Raw genomic sequence first — 20,238 nt, 5'->3', positions numbered from 1 at the left:
TCCCAGGCACTATCGGACCGTCTTCCCATGTGGCTCTGCCTGGTCTTGCTCCTGTTGCCAGTGACTGGGAGTTTCCACTGGGTCACGGTCTCACCGGCACTTGGCCTTTTCTGTCCTTTCACTTGAGCCATTCTGGTGGGTATACGGTAGTGTCACAGTGTGGTTTCTATGTTCCTTCCCCGATGACGAGTGTAGTTGAGTGTCATTTCCTTTTTCTTACGTTCATCACCATTTTGGAGATCCTTTCTCGTGAAATGCTTCTTTGAGTCTCTTGCCCGTTTTTTAAAAATTGGGTCTCTTGACTTTTTTGATTTGTATGAGTTCTTTATATATTCTGGGTATAAGGCCCGTGCTGGATATCTACATCTACATCTGCACATATATACACAGACATACACAGACACACATTTATTCAACGGATCAGGGCCAGGTGCCCCCATGCACAAACGTCACAGTCACTGGGGCACAGCAGTGAGTAAAACAGACAAAGGCTCTGAACTCACGGAGCCCGAATTCTCTCCCTAGAGGAGACTAACAAATAAGGAAGTGGAAAGGATGTGTGGACTACAGTAAAGTGAGGAGAAAAGTTCAGTGGGGGAGGAGGTGTGGGGGTGGAGGTTAAACACTGTAAATATGTCACCGAGGAGGTGACGTGTCTGTAAGGACCTACAGGAAGAGCACTGCAGGCAGAGGGAGGGCAGGCAGGCCTGTGGGGACTGGTACAGAGTGAGCGAGTGGTGAGTGGAAGGTGGCAGGTCTCAGATGGGGGCAGGTCACCAGGTCACCGGGACTCTGGCTGGCATTTCATGGGGGTTCTGGGCAGGAGAGGACTGGACCTGACTCAGGATTTAACAAGGCCCTTCGCCTTGGGCCACTGTGCTGAGCAAGCGCGGGTGGAAGCAGGGACACTGATTAGGAACCTGTTGCAGTGGGCTCCTGTCCAGCTGTCCCATCTGTCCCAGTTGTCAGCACTTGTGGGCACGTCCAGGGTCAGCATCATCCCAGACTCAGGCTGCCCTGCTCTTTGCTCTGCCATCTCGGAGAATCCTCTCATGGTCCCAGGATTGACGTGCTGTTCTTGGCCTCATGTCCGGCCCACATCCACATCATCTGGGGCCTCTCTTCTGTGTGCTTTGCCTTTCCAGAAGCCTCCGGCGAAGGTCTACTGGCCACACCGCACCTGGCTCATTCTCCACGTTTAAAGCCAAATCTGGCAAGGTAACAAGATCCTTCTGTCAGTCCCCACAAGCCCTCCCTACAAGATCTTGCTCCCTGCATCCAGCCCCGCCCACAGCTTCAAGCAAGGGAACACTCCAGCAGGCATCAGCCCTGGCATGCCCACCTCCCTGCCTCTTTGGGCACCAGGAAGGATATAAATGCAGCCCAGGCACACACAGAATGCTGATGTCACACCTGTGAGCAAAGGAGAAAGTGCCCTCTGTGTCTGCAAGGACATTCCCATTGTGGAGACAATGGGCAGAGGGGCCCTCCTTCCTCCTGGGGAAGCATCTATTTTATTGAGGTCATTGGGGATGCAGGTGAAGTCTGTGAGTGAGCACCTAGGGGAAATGGCTCTGTGACTATAAGAAGGTGCCGTGGGGCTGGGTATCAGCTCAGCCACCTCCTCTGGGCTGTACCATCTAGAGCAGCAGAGGAGAAGGCCTGCTCTGGGTGCAGGTGGCAGCAGGGGTGTTAATTGCCCACATGGACATCCTGAGACAATACTGTGGCCAGCTTAGGGCCCAGATGTCAGGCAGGGTTGTGGGCTAGAGCTGAGGGCCACAGGGTGCCTGGCAGGCTTCCCCAGGGCGAGAACCTAGGCCTCACCCTCTTGGTGCTCTGAAGCCATCTGAAGGGGTGAGGTGGCCAGACAGGCCCAGGACCTAAAAGCCCAGGCTGGTGCTTGTGCTACAAGTCCCCTGAAGAGGCCACCATGAACTCCGTATCCTCCAGCTGGCCTGAAGTGGGATGCAGAAGCATCAGGGGGAAAGGACAGTGTGAAAGCTTGGAGGGCTGGTGCGCCAGTGGTCTGTGGCCCTGGCCTTCGCTGCCTGGTGCTCCTCCCCGCCCCCATTGCCCGCCCACAGGAGCCGCACCAGGCTGTAGTTAACGGTGCAGGTGCTACAGCAGTGAGTGCTGGGCTCCAGTCCTAGCAGAGAAAATGAGGGGGCGGTGGGCAGAACTCCAAGAGAAAGACACCTGTTTCCAAACTCTTGCACTCACCGAGTGGACCCTGCACAGCCCCTAATTAAACAAGACAGAAATAACTGTCCACCGACACTCAGCCCGGTGGCCAATCTTGGGACTACTAAGAGAGCAGGCAAAGAAGAAAGGGGAGTGGGAGGAGAGATGGCTGTCTCACTGGGCAGAGGGTAGGCATCCAGGGACTGGTCTGGACACAGACAGGGTCACCTCTGCCCATCCATGCCCTGGGCTTGCTCATGAGCCCTGTTGGGCTTGTGTCAGCCTCTCTCTGAGCATCCCCTCCTCCTCTCTATAATGTGCAAGCTGAGAATGTCCCTGTTCCTCTCTAGTGGTGACTCCCTCAGAGTCCCACCCCAGCTTGGTCTCCCAACTCAGCCTCTGGGCTCTCCAGTTCCAGATCTCCCAGGAAGGGTGCTCTCTGCTCAGTCCATCTTTTCCATACAAATTCTGAGAGCCTGGGTTGGGGTCCACGGCAGGCACACGGTGGAAGGGGTGACCTGTCACCTGACAGGATTTCTTCCGAACGCTGTGGCTTCTGGGGGTGGAATGACGCCTGACTCTGCCATGTGCCAGGCCCAACCCTAAACCGTGTTTCAGATTAGTCCTCCCACAAAAGCAGCTGCCGTGTCCCCTGTGTTCACGCAAGGAAATGGAAGAACTGAGTTACGTGTGCCGCTTGGGGCCAGAGTGAGCGCCCCGTCAGGGGAAGCACTCAAGCCAAGTGCTGGCCGAGCACCTGCCGTAGCTCTGTAGTGAATATCTACGATGAGGTGAGGTCGCAAAGGTCGCGGAGAGGCTCAAAGGGAGGAGATGGGGTTCCAGTGGGGCCTTCCGGGAGCGGGATCTCACCAACACTGCTCGCGTCCCGCACGGAGTCTGGACCCACAGAGCACCGCTTCGCGCGGTGGCACACCGGCACCACCCAGCACCCACGCGCTGGTGTGGCCGCCCGACTGATGCCTCGCTCCGCGCCCGAAACCCAGCGCCAGGCCCGCGCGAGCTGCCCCCGCCGCGCCCCTCGCGGTGCCCCTACCCCTGTCCCTTCCCCACCACCCTCCCAGCGGCGACCCGCCGCTCAGGCCCTCTCCCCTTCCCCGCCCCGCCGCGCCGCGCCACGCCCCACTCCCGACGCCCCCGCCCTCCCGGCCCCGCCCGCGGCCCAGGTTCCGCCCCGTTTTTGGCCGGGCCAAGAGGTCCTCGGCCCCACCCAGCCCCTCCGCTTTCCCCGCCCCCGGCCCCGCCCCGCCCCGCCCCGCCCCCGCCCCGCCCCGCCCCTCAGGAGGCTGCGAGCCGGAGGGCAGCGGGTATGGAGAAGCCCGCGGGCGGGGTCGGGGGGCGGGAGCTTCCCGGGCGCTCGCGGAGAGGAGCGGCCGCACGCGGGGCGCTTGCAGCGCCAGGGCACGGCGCGGGGTGTAGGCAGCCAGGATGTTTCTGGAGCCCCAGGTAGGGATGCGGCACGTGGCAGGTGCGGGGCAGCGGGTCGCGAGGCGGCGACGTGGGTGAGCACGCAAGGCAACCCCTTGGTTGCAGCAAGACCGGGGGCAGGGGGTTCTTGCGCCGCCGAGAGCTCGGGAAGAGGCGCTGACCTTCGGCAACTAGTGAGACCATCCGGAACATCTGTGGCCTGGCTCGGCTCAGAAGGAGGCTGCCCTTGGGAACCACTCCCTCTGCGTGTCCGCAGTGGGGCACCTGCTGCCAGGTGGGCGGCGCCCAGGGCTCAGAACCCATGGGTGGCTCAGGCTGCCGCTGCCCTCTTTCGGGTATGGCTTGCTGATGCCAATGATCATCTATGGCTGGGGGGGGGGGGTCCTGCAAACCTAGTGGGGGCCCCTGTGGTGTGAACAGGGCCAGAGAGGCAGGAGACAGCACCCCCGGCAGCAAGGCAAGGAGCGGGATGGCTGCCCTGGGACTGTTAGAGCCAGGACGACCCTGAACCCTTTCCCAGGCTTGACGGGCACAGAACCACCTGTTTGCCCTGGAGGAGGTGGGGGAGAGGAGGAGGTCTGTGATGAAGTGGGTACGTGGGAGGTGTGTCTGTGTGTGTGCCATGTGTGGGCGAGAGTGAGAGTATGCGAAAATGCAGGCATGTTTATATATGGGGAGTGAGAGCGGGAGAGGAGGAGGGAGAGGTGTGTATGGGGGCAGGGTTGTGCCTGTGTGGGCACATGAATGCCTGCGTATTTAAGGAGACTGAGCTGGGGCGGGGGGGGGAGGGGCTTCAAGGAGCATGGGCTCCAAGGTGAGGGGCAGCTTCCTTTCTGGATGGCTCAGGTAGGGAACTGAGACTTAATCCTGAGCATGAGGCAATGTGATGCATTTCTGTGGCTCTTTGTTAGAAGCCACCCTTTGAGATGGACTGGCGGTGTGATTCAGGTACAGGGTGCTGTCGCTGTCCCAAGCCCCCTCAGCGTGTAGCTGACCGCACAGACCTGGGAGCTCAGGCCCAGTGTGGGTGAGGGCACGGAAGAGGGCCTCAGCTGAGCTGGCCGGCCCTGGCTGTGCCAAAGATACAGGACTCATTTGTTGCTTCGTTAATTCACCTATTTGGTGAATTGATTAAACACTTGTTGTGTGCGGGTACTGTGAATTCAGCAGGGGACCAAACACACGACAGTCACTGTCCTCATAGAGCTCACCTTCTAGCGCTTGAGGATGGGGAGAAAGCCCCGTCAATAAATGCAATGTGAGTGGCACCTGGCTGGCTCGGTTAGAAGAGTGTGCAACTCTTGATCTCGGGGTCATGGGTTCAAGCCCCGTGTTCAGGTGTAGAGATTTCTTAAAAAAAAAAATAAACTTAGGAAAAACTTAAATACAATATGGAATGTTGCATGGTGGTTAAGTGATAAAGAGAAAAAGTGAAGCAAGAAAGAGGAATAGGATCTAGGGCGGGAACATCAGTCAGAATAGTTTAGGTTATCTGCAGAAACAACAAAAAAAAAAACCAAACCCATGGAATCCAGTGGCTTTTAACAACACAATGCAAATTGGACTCTGCTCCAAGCCTTCTTCACTCAAGGCCTCAGGCTGACAGGTTCCGTGGCAGAGGGGGAGACGGTCTCCGGCACTAGTATTTTAATGCCCCAGCACAGAGCGCCACCTGTCACTTCTCCTTGCTGCTCTTGAGCCGGACGAGTCATGTGGCCTCACTCAGTCTCACTAGGACCAATAGTGACAAGCCTGCTTGGCCTGGCAGGTAGGGCCCAGTGTAGTGACCACCACTGAGGGGGTGCTGTTTGTACCTTGGGTAGGACAGTTAGGGGAGGTCTCTGCATGTGTGACGTGTGCATGAGGACCTGAGAGAGGGCAGGGAAGGAGGTAGATGGCAATGGGAGTGGAGGGGCACACCAGGACAACACCAGGCGGGGCTTTGAAGAGGCCTGCGTGTCCAGAGGCCGACCGGAGGCTGAATGTCAGGAGCAGAGCAGGTGAGAGGGAGAGGACAGTGGGGCCAGCACAGTGGCCCAGGAGCTCAGACCAGGGAGGCAGGGGTGGGGGAGAGAAGGGCCGATGCGGACACTCTCTGAATTAGAGCAAGAGGCCTTGCTCGTGGCTGAGATGTGGTGCTGGAGACGGGGAGAGGCAGGCTGACTCCAGGAAGGAGGGCATTGGTCTCAGCGAAAGGTGGGAAGGGATGCAGGTGGAATGGTGGGGGGTGGGCAAGAGGCAGCAACAGTTTGACATCCCCTGGGGAGAGGTCACCTAGCAATGGGGTGGGCAGGCGAGAGAGAGAGCGCGTGGGCAGAGGTCTGGCGCAGAGTGCTAATTTGGAGCCCCAGCTTGCCCTACCCTGTGGGTCCCTTGCTGCCCCCTGGCCACACTGCTACCCCTGTGCCTGCTGGCTCAGGGCAGCCTGGTCCTGGGCCCCTGCTGCCCCAGGCACCACACCACCGTCTTGCTGGGCCTGCCTGCTGGGCCGGGGACCCTTTGTGTGAACTTCACCAGGGGCAGCAGGACGGACTGAGGGAGCTGCAGAATCTTGTGTTGACCTGGCTGCTGTGGGCCAGGGGGCTGGGCAGGGTGCAAGAGCACTGGGTTCAGCACTGCTGGCAGGTCCTGTACCCACCAAGCACAGGACCACAGTGGTGCTGTCTTCAAGGGCTGGGCGGTACGGAGGGCTGCTGGGGGGAATGGGTGGGGTTTTGCTCAGGAATGACACAGCCTGTGTTGGAGCTGTATCTGTGGAAGCTGTCTGCACCCTCCGTACCTCGGGGCTTCTTGGACCTCACCCTCCGGGGCAGCCACTGGTGAGTGAGCAGAGGAGGGCTGTGTCGGTCAGGAGAGCAGTTGTATCTCCTTGCTCTTCTCCTAAGCTGCTGGAGAACCTCTGGTCATCCTTGGAAGCCCATCTCAAAATCACCGCCTCCAGGAAGCCCTCCTTAACTTCTTTCTACAGAGTTAGTCCCCCCACCCTTGTGCTTCCTTGGTATCTGGCACGGACCCTGGTCCTGAGTTGCTCGTACTGCTCTGTGGTGTTACATCTGTCTGCCCTGGCAGATGCTGAGGTCCGTGGGTTCTTCCACGTCCAAGGGTGCAGCACAGGTCAGTAGGACTTCATGGATGTTTGTTGACTGACTAAGTGAGGGAAGGAAGGAACAAATATGAGGGCTGGAAATGGCCTGTGGAGACTGCTTAGTTCTGTCTCCTTGTTTTACACATGCGGAAACTGAGGCCCACGGGGTCCTGGCTTACCTGAGTTCAGCCCGGAGGTCAGGGGCAGAACTGGCTCCCAGACCGTGATGCCTCTACTGTGCCAGGTTCAGGGCCGGTTGGTCCCTGTGGGGGATCCCAGAGGCAGACAGGTTGAGGGGCCGTGGGGTGAGCAGTCGGGTGGGAGCGTATGGCCGAAGGCACCGGGGTCTTGGGGTCTCAGGAGAAGGAGGGCAGCCAGGGGCCTTTACTGGGGTTCTTTGCCCTCCCCCCTCTGGAGTCCTGCAGCTTCTGGCCCTGTGGCCTCCTTGTCATAGGCAGGGTTTCTCTGACAAACCCACCGCCCTGCACCTCTGCCTCCGGTGGAATAACCCTGCCCTCGCCATCCTGCTCACACCCGCCTGCCTGGCTGGGGCCAAGCCCACGGCATTTCCCAAATGTCAGTGTGGCTGCCGTACTAGCCGCCCCTCCTGAGGTGGGGCTGGCAGGTATGAGTCAGAGGACCTGGGGGCCAGCTCATGGGTCTCCCTTAACCCTCAGGAGGTCGCTGTACCAGTGACACAAGTGGAAGCCGAGGCTCCAAGGTCTAAGGCTGCAGCAGCACCAGGAGGCAGGAGGAGGTGACATTCATCCCAGAGCCTGGCCTTCCTGTGAGCAGCAGGGCTGTGAGCAACGTCCTTAGAAGAGGGCTGGCAGGGTCCCAGAGGAGGGTGGAAACGGGCAGCGCCCAGCCCAGAGGGCACAATGGTGCAGTGTCATGGGTGTGTGGCCAGGAAAGCAGGCTGTGGACCAGACGGCTGACTTGGGTGGACATTATGTCCCTGGCCAAAGGCTGGGACACCTGCCGAGCTGGCGGGTCCCAGGGCACCTGGGCGTGCTCACACACACCTCTCCCTACTGCTGCCGCTGGAACGAATGTCACAGCACCTGCTCCGCATAGACTGAGTGGGGATATCTTTGGGGTTAGGGACACTTGTACCCGGGAGAGGTCGATAGGTAAACTATTTTTTAAAAATGTATGTTAAGTAATTGGTAGTTGAACCCTCTCATTAGTTTGAACAGATTTTCAGTGTGGCTTCCTAGAAAACCTAAGAGATTAATCATATTACCTGCACATAAGGAGCATTCTGCCTCTTCCTTTCTAATGTATCTTTTATTTATTTTCTTATCTTATTGTGTTTTCTGAAAGGTCCAAAGCAACATTAAATAATCGCAGTTGTCCTTGGCTTGATCTTCATTTTAATGAGAAGGCCTCTAATGTTTTTACTAAGTCTGAAATTGGCCCTAAATTTCAATAGATACTCTTCATCATGAACAGTATGCTCCTCTGCATTAATTGCCAAGAGTGTTCACCAAGAATGGATATTAAATTTCATTGAAAGCTTTCCTGTATCTAGCAAGATCATCAAATTCCTTTCCTCCTTGGACCTATTAATGTGTTGACTTACTAGCTTTTCTGAGCTAAATCATCCTCATGTTTCTGGAATAAATCCCACTGGGTCAGAGTCAATTGTGCTTTAAAATGCTTCTAGGTTCATTCGACTGATAAGTTGCTTAGGGTATTTTTCATCTATATTCATAAGTAAGAATTTATATGTACTTTCTATTACAGGACATATTTGTCACATTTATAAATCATGGTTGTGTCAGCTTCGTAAAATGAATAGGAAAGTCTTTCAATATGAATTGTGTAGTCGAAATACTTTAAATATCGTATAAAATTATCTTATTCTCCAAGGCTTGAAATAATTCATTTTAGAAACTGTCTCAGCTAGGAGTTGGTTTAATTTTTCCCTAAGGTCTGGTTGGCTGTCAGCTTACCTTAATTTGCACCATGGTTATTGGTCTTTTGGGGTTTTAAGCGTTTTTAGTCTATTTTGGTTATTTATATTTTCTAAATAATATCCCAGTTCAAAATGCTTTCGGATCTTTTAGCACAGATTTATAGAGTCGATTCTTTTAAAGTTTCTTGTCCCTGTCTGTGGCCAGATTCCCGTTTTCATTCTTAGGAGCTGCATTTTAGATTTCCTCTCTCCCCCCGCCCCTACCTCCTGCTTTCCTTCCTCCCTCCCTTTCTTCCACCCTTTTGTTGATTAGAACTGCCAGAGGTTTACCTTTTTATTTTGTGGTTTCTAAAGAAAATCAGCTATTAAATTCAACCAGCAAATTCCACTCTCTTTCATTAAATACGCTTTTAGTAATTCCTTCTTCCAGTTTACTTTGCTGCAGGTCTGCTTGTTGAGAAGCTCTTTTTGAATCTTAGTTCATTTTCGTTGTTTCTTGTTTACTTAAAATATATTGAAGTGTATGAATTTTTCTCTGAGTATAGCTTTGGACATATCAAATTTCATGAGGAGTTTTTTTTATAAGGGTTATTTCTCTAATGTATCTGTAATTGGAGGGTTTTTTTTTTTTAAAGCTTTTATTTATTTATTTTTGAAAGAGAGAGGGGGGCAGAGAGAGAGAGAGAGAGAGAGAGGGAGAGAGAGAGAATCCCAAGACGTGGGGCTCAGTCTCACAACCGTGAGATCATGATCTGAGCCGAAATCAAGAGTTGGGTGCTTAACTGACTGAGTCACCTAGGAGCCCCTGTAATTGGAGTTTTCATTCCTTCTTTAGCAAAAACATGTTTTGGGGAAGTTTTTTAATCAAGCGGGTAGACTTTTGGTTCATCCTTTGTTTATTAATATTCGGCTGTTGCGTTGTGTCCACAACATTCTGTCACCTGTACATTTCTGTCTGGGGACTCTGGGGGCATATCTGTGGCTGGCCCTTGGGCCCTGGCCTGGCACCCTCCCCCCTGCCGACACCGCCGCGGTGCTGAGTTCATCGGGCCCCTTTGTGCACACTCCAAGCAGGTGGCTCCATGTGGGCCGGGCGGTGTCCATCTCGCAGGGGCCTGGCTGGCTCCCACCTGCCTTTGTCTTGCACCTGCTCTCCCTTCTCCTGAGCCCATGCGGGTGGCTCTAGGGTTTATGCCGGATCGTGGTGGTTACACCCACCAGGCTTCAAATCTCAGCCCTCCACTTTGGATCTGTAAGGTCTGGGCTGATGACTTACACCCTTTCAGCCTTTGTTCCTTCATCTGGAGAATGGGACAGTGGCTGCCTGGCTAGCAGCAAGTACCTTGTGTGGGCAAGCGTGCTGCCCTGGGGACGGGTAGAGGCAGCGGTGCCACTCCTACTCCTGGGGGCTGGCCAGGTTCTGGCTACTTGGTCATGAGCCCCCAGCCTAGGGGACACAGGGTGTGTGGCGGGAAAGCTGCTGTGTCCAGGGAGTGGACACAGGAAGTGGAAGCTTTTTGTTGGAGGGTCAAGACATGTGCGTTGGTCTTTCTGAGACGCTGTGGCCCCTGGCCAAGGCCGTGGTTCCCTGGCCCACCAGAGAGGCTGGGGCACAGAACCCTCCTGCTCCTGGAGCGCAGCGGGGTCCCAGGGGCGTCACTCTGGGCGTTTGCCCGGAGGATGACAATTCAAGCAAAGAAAATTGATTTTTATTTGTTTTTAAACACAAAGGAAAATCATTGCTCAGCCTAATTAGATGTCATTTAAAAATAAAGGAACTGTGTGTTCTTTTTTTTTCCATACCCCAGCAACCCCAGGCAGCCTCGGAGATGGAGGCTGGCACTCGCTCCTGAAAGGTCTGAGCCGTGGCCTGTACCCCACCGCACCCATCCATTCTGAGGGGCCCAGACTCCCTGCCTCTCAAAGACCCCCAACTCTGATGCGGTCCCCTCACTGTCCCATTCCCTCCTGGAGCCTGGGCTCTTCCTGCCTGATGGCCGGAGCTCTCTCTAGTGACTATGCAGGCTCTGAGTAGCAGCCCCACAAGTGGACCCTCCACATAGAAAGGGGGCCCTAGAGGGTGATTTCAGGCGAGGTGGGGGTCTGTGACCCGGTCCCCCAGCCCTCCTCCTTTGGGGCACATTGAGTGGGCTCCCAGAAATGACAGGACTGGCTCCCAAGTTTATCTCCGTTTGCACTCTCTCCTGTCCCAGCCTGTGCCCCACTCAGCCTCCAGGAGGCCAAGTCGCCCGCCCATGTGCAGAAGTGCTGGGGTGATGGGGTGACCCCTGTGGAATCCGGTGGAGTCGGCCCAAGAGGGAGGGAGGCCAGAGGGGAAGGGGCAGGGAACGTGGGGCCCGAGTGGCCTGAGTGGGAGGCCAGCATGCCAGCCGCCGCCCTGCGGGAAAGGGCAGGGATTCTCTGAAATCCTACCTGCTCTGTCCTTGGGCCTCTCCGGCCTCAATAATGGGACGGTTATTGGTGGACAATGACATTCTGTCCCTTGAGCAGCCACCAGAAGAAGCTGACTGGACAGAAAGGGAGAAAAGAAGGAGGAAAAAAATGAGGAAAACAGCCGGGCTCGGCGGAATTTGTACTTTGGAGTGTGAAGAGGAGACGGCAAGATTCTTTCAGTCAATTCGAATAGAATTTGGTGCTAGGAAGGAATCCGGAGGGAGAAAAATGAATCATGCGTCCGTAACAAAGCTTTAATTATCAGCATCGCTCCCTAGGCCGGGCCTTTGTCGAGGAGGCGCCCCGCGAGGTGCTGCCTCGCTCTGGTTCCCATGGCAGCCGCCTCCTGGCAGGGGTCCGGCCTGCAGGCCTCCATCGGGCCCCAGGGCCCCAGGACTGCCCCGCCAGGCCCAGAGGGTCCGCCGAGGTAAATATAGCCCTTCCTCAGGGCATCTGTGAAGGTGATTTCTTGAAGCTTGGTTTATGTAAGGAATGTCACTCGTTGTCCTCCAGGAGCTCCAGATGCCCACTCGGCTGGGAGGATCCAGAGGTGGGAGCTGCAGGGTGCTCCCTGGCCCGACCTGCGGGGAGGGGGCAGGCCATGTCCTCCCAAGGACTTCCGTGATAGAAAGTCCATGGGGGTGCAGAGGGAGGAGGGATGAGGACCTGTCCACAGGGGCGTGTCACCCCTGCCACTTCCCACCCTGGGCAGGGGCCAAGCAGCCGCCCCGAGGCCAGAGCCAGCTCAGAGCCCCTCAGGCCAGGGCAGGGCATCGCAGCCAAGTCAACGGGTCTGCCTGCCTGGAAGCAGGGGGTAGCTTCTCTCCACTTTCTTCCTGTGTGCAGGAGGGGGCCTACTGGCTGACCTGGGCATGGGGAGGTGAGAGGGAGAGGTGAGATCAGGGAGAGGTCAGCACCAGGCCCCACAATCTGTGTCAGGAAGGAAGCGGGTAACTGACAAGTCCACCCAAACCGGCGAGTACTGAGCACGTCCTGAGCATGGTGGCCTCATGGCGCTCTTGCTACCACCTGTTGAAACAGGTGCTGGAGGTGCGGGTGTTTTACAGAGGAGGGTGGGGCTCCAGCTGCCAGTGTCCTGGACCCCCAGCTCATGCTTGCAGCCAGACCCCAAGTATCTGTAGCGTGTGGCCCCAGCGGACAGGACCAGAGCTCTCTGGTGCTTAAGGGAGACACAGATCAACTCCGAGTTAGGGAGATCTGAGGGCTGGGGTTTGAGGAGGGGAGGACAGCCCCCAGGAGGGAGGTTCCTGCCTTAGGAGTACCTGAATTCGGGCTGGGGGCTGCTCACGCCCTTCTGCTGTGGTGGGTGGTCCTTCATTCCCGGGGCTGGGGGAGCCAGAGACGAATGGGTAGCAGGTCTGCTCCCCAGTGGCCCAGGACCCAACCCCCTAAGCCAGAGGGCAGGCCTGGGGTTATTGGGGGGCTGGGGCGACGTATGGCTTGCAGGGTCCTGGCTCCTGGGAGCTCTTGCACCCACCAGAATCTCTGGAAGTGACTGTGGGCTGCAAACACAGACTCTCTCAAGCAGGTGTGACCTGTGCCCTTTGCAGATGATGCCCCGAGGGACCTGTAGCCACTGGCAGGTCCCTGGGCAGCTGCCAGTGCCACGTGGCCCCTAGTGGGGATGGAGCCTGCCTGAGACGGTTTGAATGCCCAGTGCAGGGGTGCAGCTCCAGCTCCAAGGCACTGGAGTGGGAAGGGGAGGTGAGGAGGCAGGGACAGTGAGCTTGTCATGAATAACAGGTGTTATCGGAGAAGTGGGGAGAGGAGGGAGGCCTGGAGAAGAGAGGTGGCTGCGCTTGGGGTGGGCACCCCCCTGTTCCCCCTGTCTCCCTTCAGACCCCCCACCACTCCTCACTCCCTGGCTGTGGGCGCTATGCCCTCTGGGCTTCCAGCCCCCAACCACCCCCCACCTCCGCCAGCCCAAGGGTCTGGCACGCAGCTCCCCCAGCTAGTCTGGGCTCTCCCACTAAGGTTTTCCGGCCAGTTAGTGGGATCCAGGAGGTGGGGGGAGGGAAGGCCCTGCAGGTCTCTCCCCCTCCCCCCGGCACCCAGCAATGAAGATAGGACTCCAGAGGCCACGGTGAAGTGACCTGCCCACTGCTGGCCCTCCCGCTTTTGCTGCCATTTTCTGGTCTGTGATACTAGTTGGGAAACAGCAGGATGGCAGGATAGGGAAGATTAAGATTAAGATTAAGATTAAGATGGGGGAAATGAAGGAGGCGCTGCCTCTGCCACCTGACCTGCCCTGCTTGAATGGGGGGTGAGGCCTTAGTTTTGCTGGGGAAGGGAGGAGGCCCCAAGATGCTGGCCGTTGCCTCAAGGCACAGAATATGCAGACACAACGCATGTGAGTCCCTGAGCCTCTGTCCTCACCAGGAGGGCTCCTGGACCTCTCCCCACTCCCTTCGCCCCTCCCCAGTGGGCGGCAGAGCTAGTAGGTGAGTTGGGCCCCTTGGTTCACTCACCGAACTCAGCTTCCTACTCTTCCCCCACCCCCAGCAGGCAGATTCGTAAGTTAATAACTTAGAGTCACAGTGTTCTGGAGAATCGAGGCCACCTTTAGCATCCTGACGGCCTTCTCTCGGCAGGGGTAGCCCCCTCCCACTGCTGGCCCCCCACTTAGGCGGTGTGACTTGTGAGGGTCCAAAGAGTAGGCCAAAATCTTCACGGCTGCCAAGGACCCACTCAAGGTTTACCGGAAGGTTTTGCATATGCGCCGGGAATCCTGTAGAAGTGGTTGGGGGGGGGTGGGGGGCATGCACTGAAACAAGCGTTTCATTCACAGATTTGCCTTGCAACCTCCTGCTTAGAATTCCCTGCTGTGTAAAGTGAAGGTCCCCTCAGCCAATTCCTCTCCCTGGTCTGTGCCCCAAGTGGGGGGGTCACTTTCGGATCCCAGGAGGGCCTCCTGGAAGGGGTGCCTCATCCTGGACAAAGGCCAGAAGAGTCTCCCTGGAGACCCACATAGGCAGTGGAGAAGGCAGGGAGGGCACCCCGCCCACGGCAGCCCCGCATGGCTGAAAGATAGATGATCAGGAAGTATTTGTTTGGAAATGAGCAAGGAGGACATGCTCCAGGGAAGACTCTCCAGGGGGCAAGTGGGATGGAAGGCTCCAGAGGCCTTGGCACCAGCGCTTCCCTCTGCTCACAGTGCTCTTCCCTTTCCAGAAGTCTACTTCAAGTCTGCTCAGACTTCACCTCCTCATGGAGGCCTGTCTCTCCGCCCGGTTAGGTTACCATCTGCTCTGTCCCCACACTCCTGACCCTCTTCTCTTCCAGAGCACTGATCCCCGGCTGACCTCTAATATCACAGCCACAGATATGGATCATCATGCATGGCAGCCACAGCCTGCTCCGTGGGGGCTTAGTGGGGACAGAGAGCCTTGTTTCCTTCATTGGTGGGTCTGCAATGTCTAGGCAGGTCCTCGTTAACATTTGTGGGTGGGTGGGTGGATGGCTGGCTAGCTGGCTGCGTGGGTAGATGGATGGATGGATGGGTGGGTGGATGGGCAAGGAGGAAGGGCTCTGTGGAATACCTCACCTCCTCCCCCACCCCAGTGCAAATGATTTCAGAGAACCAGACAGCCCTAGAAGGGTGATGGGGTCCATGGTGCTCCTCCCCAGCCCTGGCTGTTCCTGGCCCTGGTCCAAGTAGCCAGCATGGTTTTCTCCCCAGATGCGGCCTCTGAGTGCCATTGGGGCTCCTGCCTGCTCCCACTAAGGCTGGATTTTTCTGGAGCCAGGATGTAACCCAAGATAGCTCCATGAATACACTCGTTCTGAAATCTCTGCCAAATCCTACCCTCTTGGTTAAGTGGCCCACCATTGTGGGATCACAGGCTGGACCCAGCTCCCTCCAGGAGCACTTTCTCTTCCCCCACCCAGTCTCTCTCTGTCTCTCTGTCTCTCTCTCTCTTTCTCCTCCAGCCAAAAGAGGGGAGACTGGCAAGATGTGTAATTTTCAGTTGCTAATTGTGATGCCCTGCAGCTTGCTGAGCTAAAAATAGGCTTCATTTTTGTTGAGTAGGTTAAAAAATAGAAGCCCATGTGCTGCCTCCAAAAGCAGCACCCCTTGCAAAGCCTGGCAGAGGCAAGGGCCGATCGGGGTCCCTCTTCCACCTCCTGGCAGATCCCTGGGGACTCGTGCAGGATGGGCCCTGAAGGCCATTTTTGTCCCCATTTTCCAGGAAGCTGCGATTCTTAACCATAGATGAGCTTCTGGGAACCCATCAATCCCTGGAATTATATGCAGAATGCCGTGGGAATGTGCATTTATCCATGTGTCTGGGGTGAGGGCCTCAGCCTACATCTGATGCTCAGGGGGTCATGCCCCAGACAGGGACACTGGTGAGCAGAAGTGACAGTCCTGAGAAGGAACAGGGCTGTGGGACAGACATACTCGCCGCTGCCTACCTGAGCAACATTATAGAAGTGCTGTGAACTCAGTGTCCTCATCTGAGAAATGGGTGTCTCTGTGCTGCCCCACCCCCACCCCCTGCCCGGCCCCGCCGGGTTAGGGGGCATTGCATCAAGTGAGACGCGTGATGCCCGGCATGTGGCCGGCCTCCAAGTCCCTATGACAAACACTTGAAGTACAACAAGGTTAGTCAAAAGAAAGCTTGTTTTTGCTTCTGTGTTTCTCAGAAATTTCGAGAGTTGCAGACTCCAGAATCTGGAAGAGGTCCTAAAGTTCTGACTGCCCTGGGAACCTGCCCCAGTTCTTCTCCTTCAGAATTGAATGGAGGCCTGACACTGTTCCTGTCCTGTTATGCAGGATACCGTCCCCTCCACGGGCTGCCGTCCCCACTATCGACTGGGGCGAAGTTGGCTGTGGCTGAGGGTAGCCAGTTATCTTTGGCGGTCTTCTGTCAGTCCCCTCTTGGGCTGAAGGAAGTGCTTGTTTCCTGCAAAAGCCCTGGGTGGGGGTTGAGCCCTGCCTCCTCTTTCCCAGAAGATGCCTTGTGGGGCAGAGCTGGTGTTGGGAGCAGGTAGCTGGATATCAGAAGCCAGGAGGCTTGAGAGCTCCAGGGCACCCAGCGGTGGGACAGGCCATGGCCCCTCCTGTGACGAGGCTCCTGCCCCCACCTGGCCGCCCTGAGTCCCTTCCTGCCCAGAGCTGGGAGGGTAAAGCCCCTGTGGGATGAGGCAGTGAACTGGAGGCTCCCTCTGGGGCTGAGAGGCCAGGGATGAAGGCCAGTTCGGATGAGAGCAGACCTTGGGCATGAGAACACCTCCAGAAGGTGCACAGCACTGCCGGGACAGTTGCAAACACGGACACCTCTGCATACGGTTACTGCAGCAACTGGATGTTTCTCTAGAGTCAATGTCACTTATATTCCTTACTCAAGTATGTTCAAGTAAATTGTTTGTGACATCAGCTCATCAGCTGTGGGAGTGCTTTACAAGACCATTGGGTGGTGTGACCCCACCCCCCCCTCATTCCCCCAGGCCTTGCTGGGCGTCTCAGTACAGAAAACAGGAAAAGCACTCAGGAAGGAGTGTAGCCCTTACCCAGGCCTGGGCAGACATGACAGCGTATGGAGGCGAGGAGCGATGGGCACATTTGGGTGCTCACAACAGGTCCTGGGCCTCCGTCAGAGCTGCAGCTCCCAGGGGCCTGGAGAGGTCGGGGGGAGATGCGAGTGGGGTGCAGGGTCTGGGAAGGCCATCTTGTGCCCAGCTGGAGAAGAAGATCTGTGTCCCAGGTCACAGAAGGTATGATATGTGCGTCCCTCCCAGGGCGCGTCTGGCTTTTGCACTCGTGTGGCTGGAAACAGATGCCCTCCTCTGTTTTGCTGCCCGATGGAGGGGCGTGGAGCCCTCAAGGCCCGAGTTTGCTGCTAGGGCCCTATCGAAAAGCACTGTGGCAGCGAGCCGCATTCAGATCTCTAGCTAACGTCTCTTAGGAGGCTTCAAAAGGGAATTTGATTCATAATCTTCTACAGAAAGCCCCTCAAAATCCTTTCCCCATCTCTGCCAGGTCTCTCGTGGCCCTGGGGCTGCCTGCGTTCTTGCCACTTATTCTCTCGAGGTCTCTGAGACCGTCTGCCCCGCTCACTGTGCTTCTGTCTTCTCCCGGGCCCTCCGTCCAGGCAGCATCCACGCTGCCGATGCTTTTGTCAGTGTGTTTCTTAGAACGTGTGCGTGTATGTGCACGACACGTGGGGCAGCTGCGAGTACTCAGGAGCTGAGTACTTTGGCTGAGGCGCACTGACGCAGAGCTCCAGACTGCGCTGTGGGAAGGTACCCAGGATCGAGGACCACGGGCAAGCAGTCCTCAGCCAGGCTGAGCAGAACCCAGACAACAGCGTTTACTTTCTGGACTCTGACTGCCTGGTGCGTGAGCACTTGCTCTGGGCTGGAAGCCGTGTTCCATGCGCTCTCTCCTCCTGCACTCCCACACCCTCGCTGTGAAGTTCAGGGGCCGGTGTCCTTATCTGACAGTCGGCCACAGGCGCGTGCCTGTTGTAGGCATGGGAAGGAGGCGCAGGAACAAGACAAACAGATGCTCTCCTCCAAGCCCCGCTTCCGTAGAGATCAGAGCCTGAGCCAGAGCGGATGTGCCAGCATTTACTGGGGAGTATGGTCCCAGGGAAACACGAAGGATGGAGGGGGTGAATGGATATGGGGGATGCCTTCCTGTAGGAGTCGGTCTCCCTGATGTCTTTGGGGAGCCTCTGTGAGGCTTCTGTATCTCAAACAGTCCATCTGGGGTAAGGAAGGGGAGCTTACCTCTGCCTCCCATGTCCCATTGGTCCAAGTTCGCCCCTGGGGGGTAACCTGGCTACACCCTGGCTTCTGAGCTGCTCACAGGGCCTGGATGGATCCACAGTGCTTGGCCTCAGCGCTAGCCCACAGCCTAGGGCAGGAGGCGTGTGGTCTGCTGATGGCTGTGAGGCCCCAGGCCAGAGGTAGTGGGTTCAAAGCCATGGCAGCCAGCGCCGGGCCACTCCGGTGTCACCGAGGCAAAGCACAGATGTGGTGGCCCACAGTGGTATCAGGTGCCACTCACAGGATGATAGCTTCCATTTCCTCCTTTGAGCCTCCTTCCTTCCTTTCCTACGAGCCTCCATAGCCCTCACCACTGCCCTGCCAGGGACCTGGCACAAGAAACTACACACCGAATCGACGGGGGAGGAAACTGAGGCTCAGTGCAGCTCAGAGGCTTCCCCATTGTCATTGAGACAGTGCGTGCCTCCCGACTCCACTCTGGACCCTCGCACTGTAGTCCCAGACCTGAGCCCACATGAAAGGACACTGGTGGGTGTGGGCAGGTGGTCATGGGTGGGGGTGCAGACAAGGAGCATTCTAGGGATGGAGTTGCAGGGGGCTGAGGGTCCCCCAAGGTCGTGTCCCTTACTGGACCGTGGAGGGGCAGCAGGTGTGAGCCCTGAAGCAGCGGCAGCTGCGGGGGGGCCCCTCTGTAGTCACTTCCTGTTTGGGGAGCAGCCACAGATGTGCTGGATGGGACAAAGTGGTAGGGGGCGTGGTGGGAAAGGGCAGGAAGATGGAAGAAGCTTCCTGAGGCCAGGCCCCGGGGGAGGGGCGGGGAGGATGGAGCTGGGCCGGGCCAGTTGCTTTGCCCCAGCGCTTTGCCCGCCTGGCCCACCTCACCTACGGCCAGCCTGCGGGACACTGCCGCTGGCAGGTAGCGAAGGGGCCCTCGGACTCTGCCTCTCCGCCCTGCTGCCCCCATCCCACGCCAGCCCCCAAAGCGCCACTCTGCCCGGGAGGGGCAGTGGCCTGGTCTCTCCCCTGGCACCCCGGCACCCTTGAGACTTGGGGCCCAGAGGCAGGCAGGACTCCCCTCCTCCGTAGATGGTGCCCCCAGAGAGCCAAGTAAAACCAGGCATGGAATGGGCAAGCGCTGGCACATGGCTGCTGTCTCTAAACTCAGGGCCGGGTCTCCCCTGAGCAGGAGCACCTGGGTACCTGTGCACGTGGGCCTGCCCTTGTGCCCACCTGGCCCTGTGAGGTAGGTGGGAAGCTCTCAAGGCCCAGCTTCCAGGAGATGGTGAACCACTTTCACCTGCCTCACCGGGAGCTGAGCGCGGCTATAACTAGAAGGTGCTTGCCTTCCTGCCTGAACAGAGGAGGGGCTGCAGAGAGTCGGAGGAGGCTGGGTGTGAGTCCGGGTTGGCCCCAGCTGACTGGGAGCAGAGGTGCGGGTTCCAGTCTCAGGACCTAGAGCTGGCGTGGAGGAAGCTGGTGTGGAAAGCTGGCCCGGCCCAGCTCCATCCTCCCCACCCCCGGGGCCTGGCCTCAGGAAGCTTCCAGAGCTCTCCTCCCAGTGTCCACAGCCTCCAGCCACGTCTGGACATAGCCACGGGCAGCAGAGGTGGAAGAGGGGCTCCCTGTGCCTCCTGCTCCTGTATTCACCTGGAAAACTCTGAAAAACCGCCAGTGCGTGGACCGTACCCCAGGTCAGTTAAATCTGTATCGTTGGGGCGGAGGGTGGGCTGGGCGAAGTGTTTTTTTTAAAGACCCGCGTGGTTCTGGTATCCAGCCGCAGCACTGACCTGGGGGAAGCTGGCTCACCTGCAGGCTAACACTCGCAAAGGGACAAGTGTGTCCTCAGGAATGTAGCCTTGAGGGGCGCCTGGGTGGCTCCGTTGGTTGAGCGTCCGACTTCAGCTCAGGTCACCATCTTGCGGTCCGTGAGTTCGAGCCCCGCCTGGAGCCTGCTTCTGATTCTGTGTCTCCCTCTCTCTCTGCCCCTCCGCTGTTCATGCTCTGTCTCAAAAATAAATAAAACGTTAAAAAAAAAAATTAAAAAAAAAAAGAAAAGAAACGTAGCCTTGAGCCGGCAGGCCCGGGCTGGGATTCCAGGTCCTACATCTTAGTGAGCCGCCAGGTGAAGGTCCTGCTGGTTGGGCCCCACTCGAAGCAGCGGCGATACTTTAGAAGATGATCTAAATCTCCCGAGAAAGGGTGAGTCCTGGCTCAGGATGAGCGCACTCCCACAAGCCCCCCGGTGGTGCTGACGCGCTGGCACCGCTCTCGAGCATCCGTGTAGGCCCGGGCTCGCTGAGGCCTCTGGGGGCCTGCGTGTCTACAAGAATCCAGTGCTCCTTTGTCCCAGATGACCCACATGGCCTGTGTGGGGTGCTGAGTAGGCGTATCT

General features: G+C 57.3%; 1 protein-coding gene across 3 annotated transcripts in view; it reads left to right on the top strand.

Moving 5' to 3' along the window:
* The first annotated feature begins 2,890 nt into the window (after positions 1 to 2,890).
* The window catches only part of RASGEF1A (RasGEF domain family member 1A), a 34,312-nt gene continuing 16,964 nt past the window's right edge, over positions 2,891 to 20,238 (top strand). For 2 of the 3 annotated variants that reach the window (XM_030334747.1, XM_030334745.1), the window contains exon 1: positions 3,571 to 3,648. In XM_030334747.1, coding sequence (XP_030190607.1) covers positions 3,631 to 3,648 — 18 coding nt within the window. In that variant the 5' untranslated portion in view covers positions 3,571 to 3,630. Of the gene's footprint in view, positions 2,976 to 3,570; positions 3,649 to 20,238 lie in introns of those variants that run through there. The other variant, XM_030334748.1, reaches the window with a different exon arrangement.

This window comes from Lynx canadensis, chromosome D2 (assembly GCF_007474595.2).
Source record: "Lynx canadensis isolate LIC74 chromosome D2, mLynCan4.pri.v2, whole genome shotgun sequence".
Taxonomy (NCBI): Eukaryota; Metazoa; Chordata; class Mammalia; order Carnivora; family Felidae; genus Lynx; species Lynx canadensis.
The sequence above is the reverse complement of the archived record's forward strand: the minus strand, read 5'-3'. Positions and strand labels throughout refer to the sequence as shown.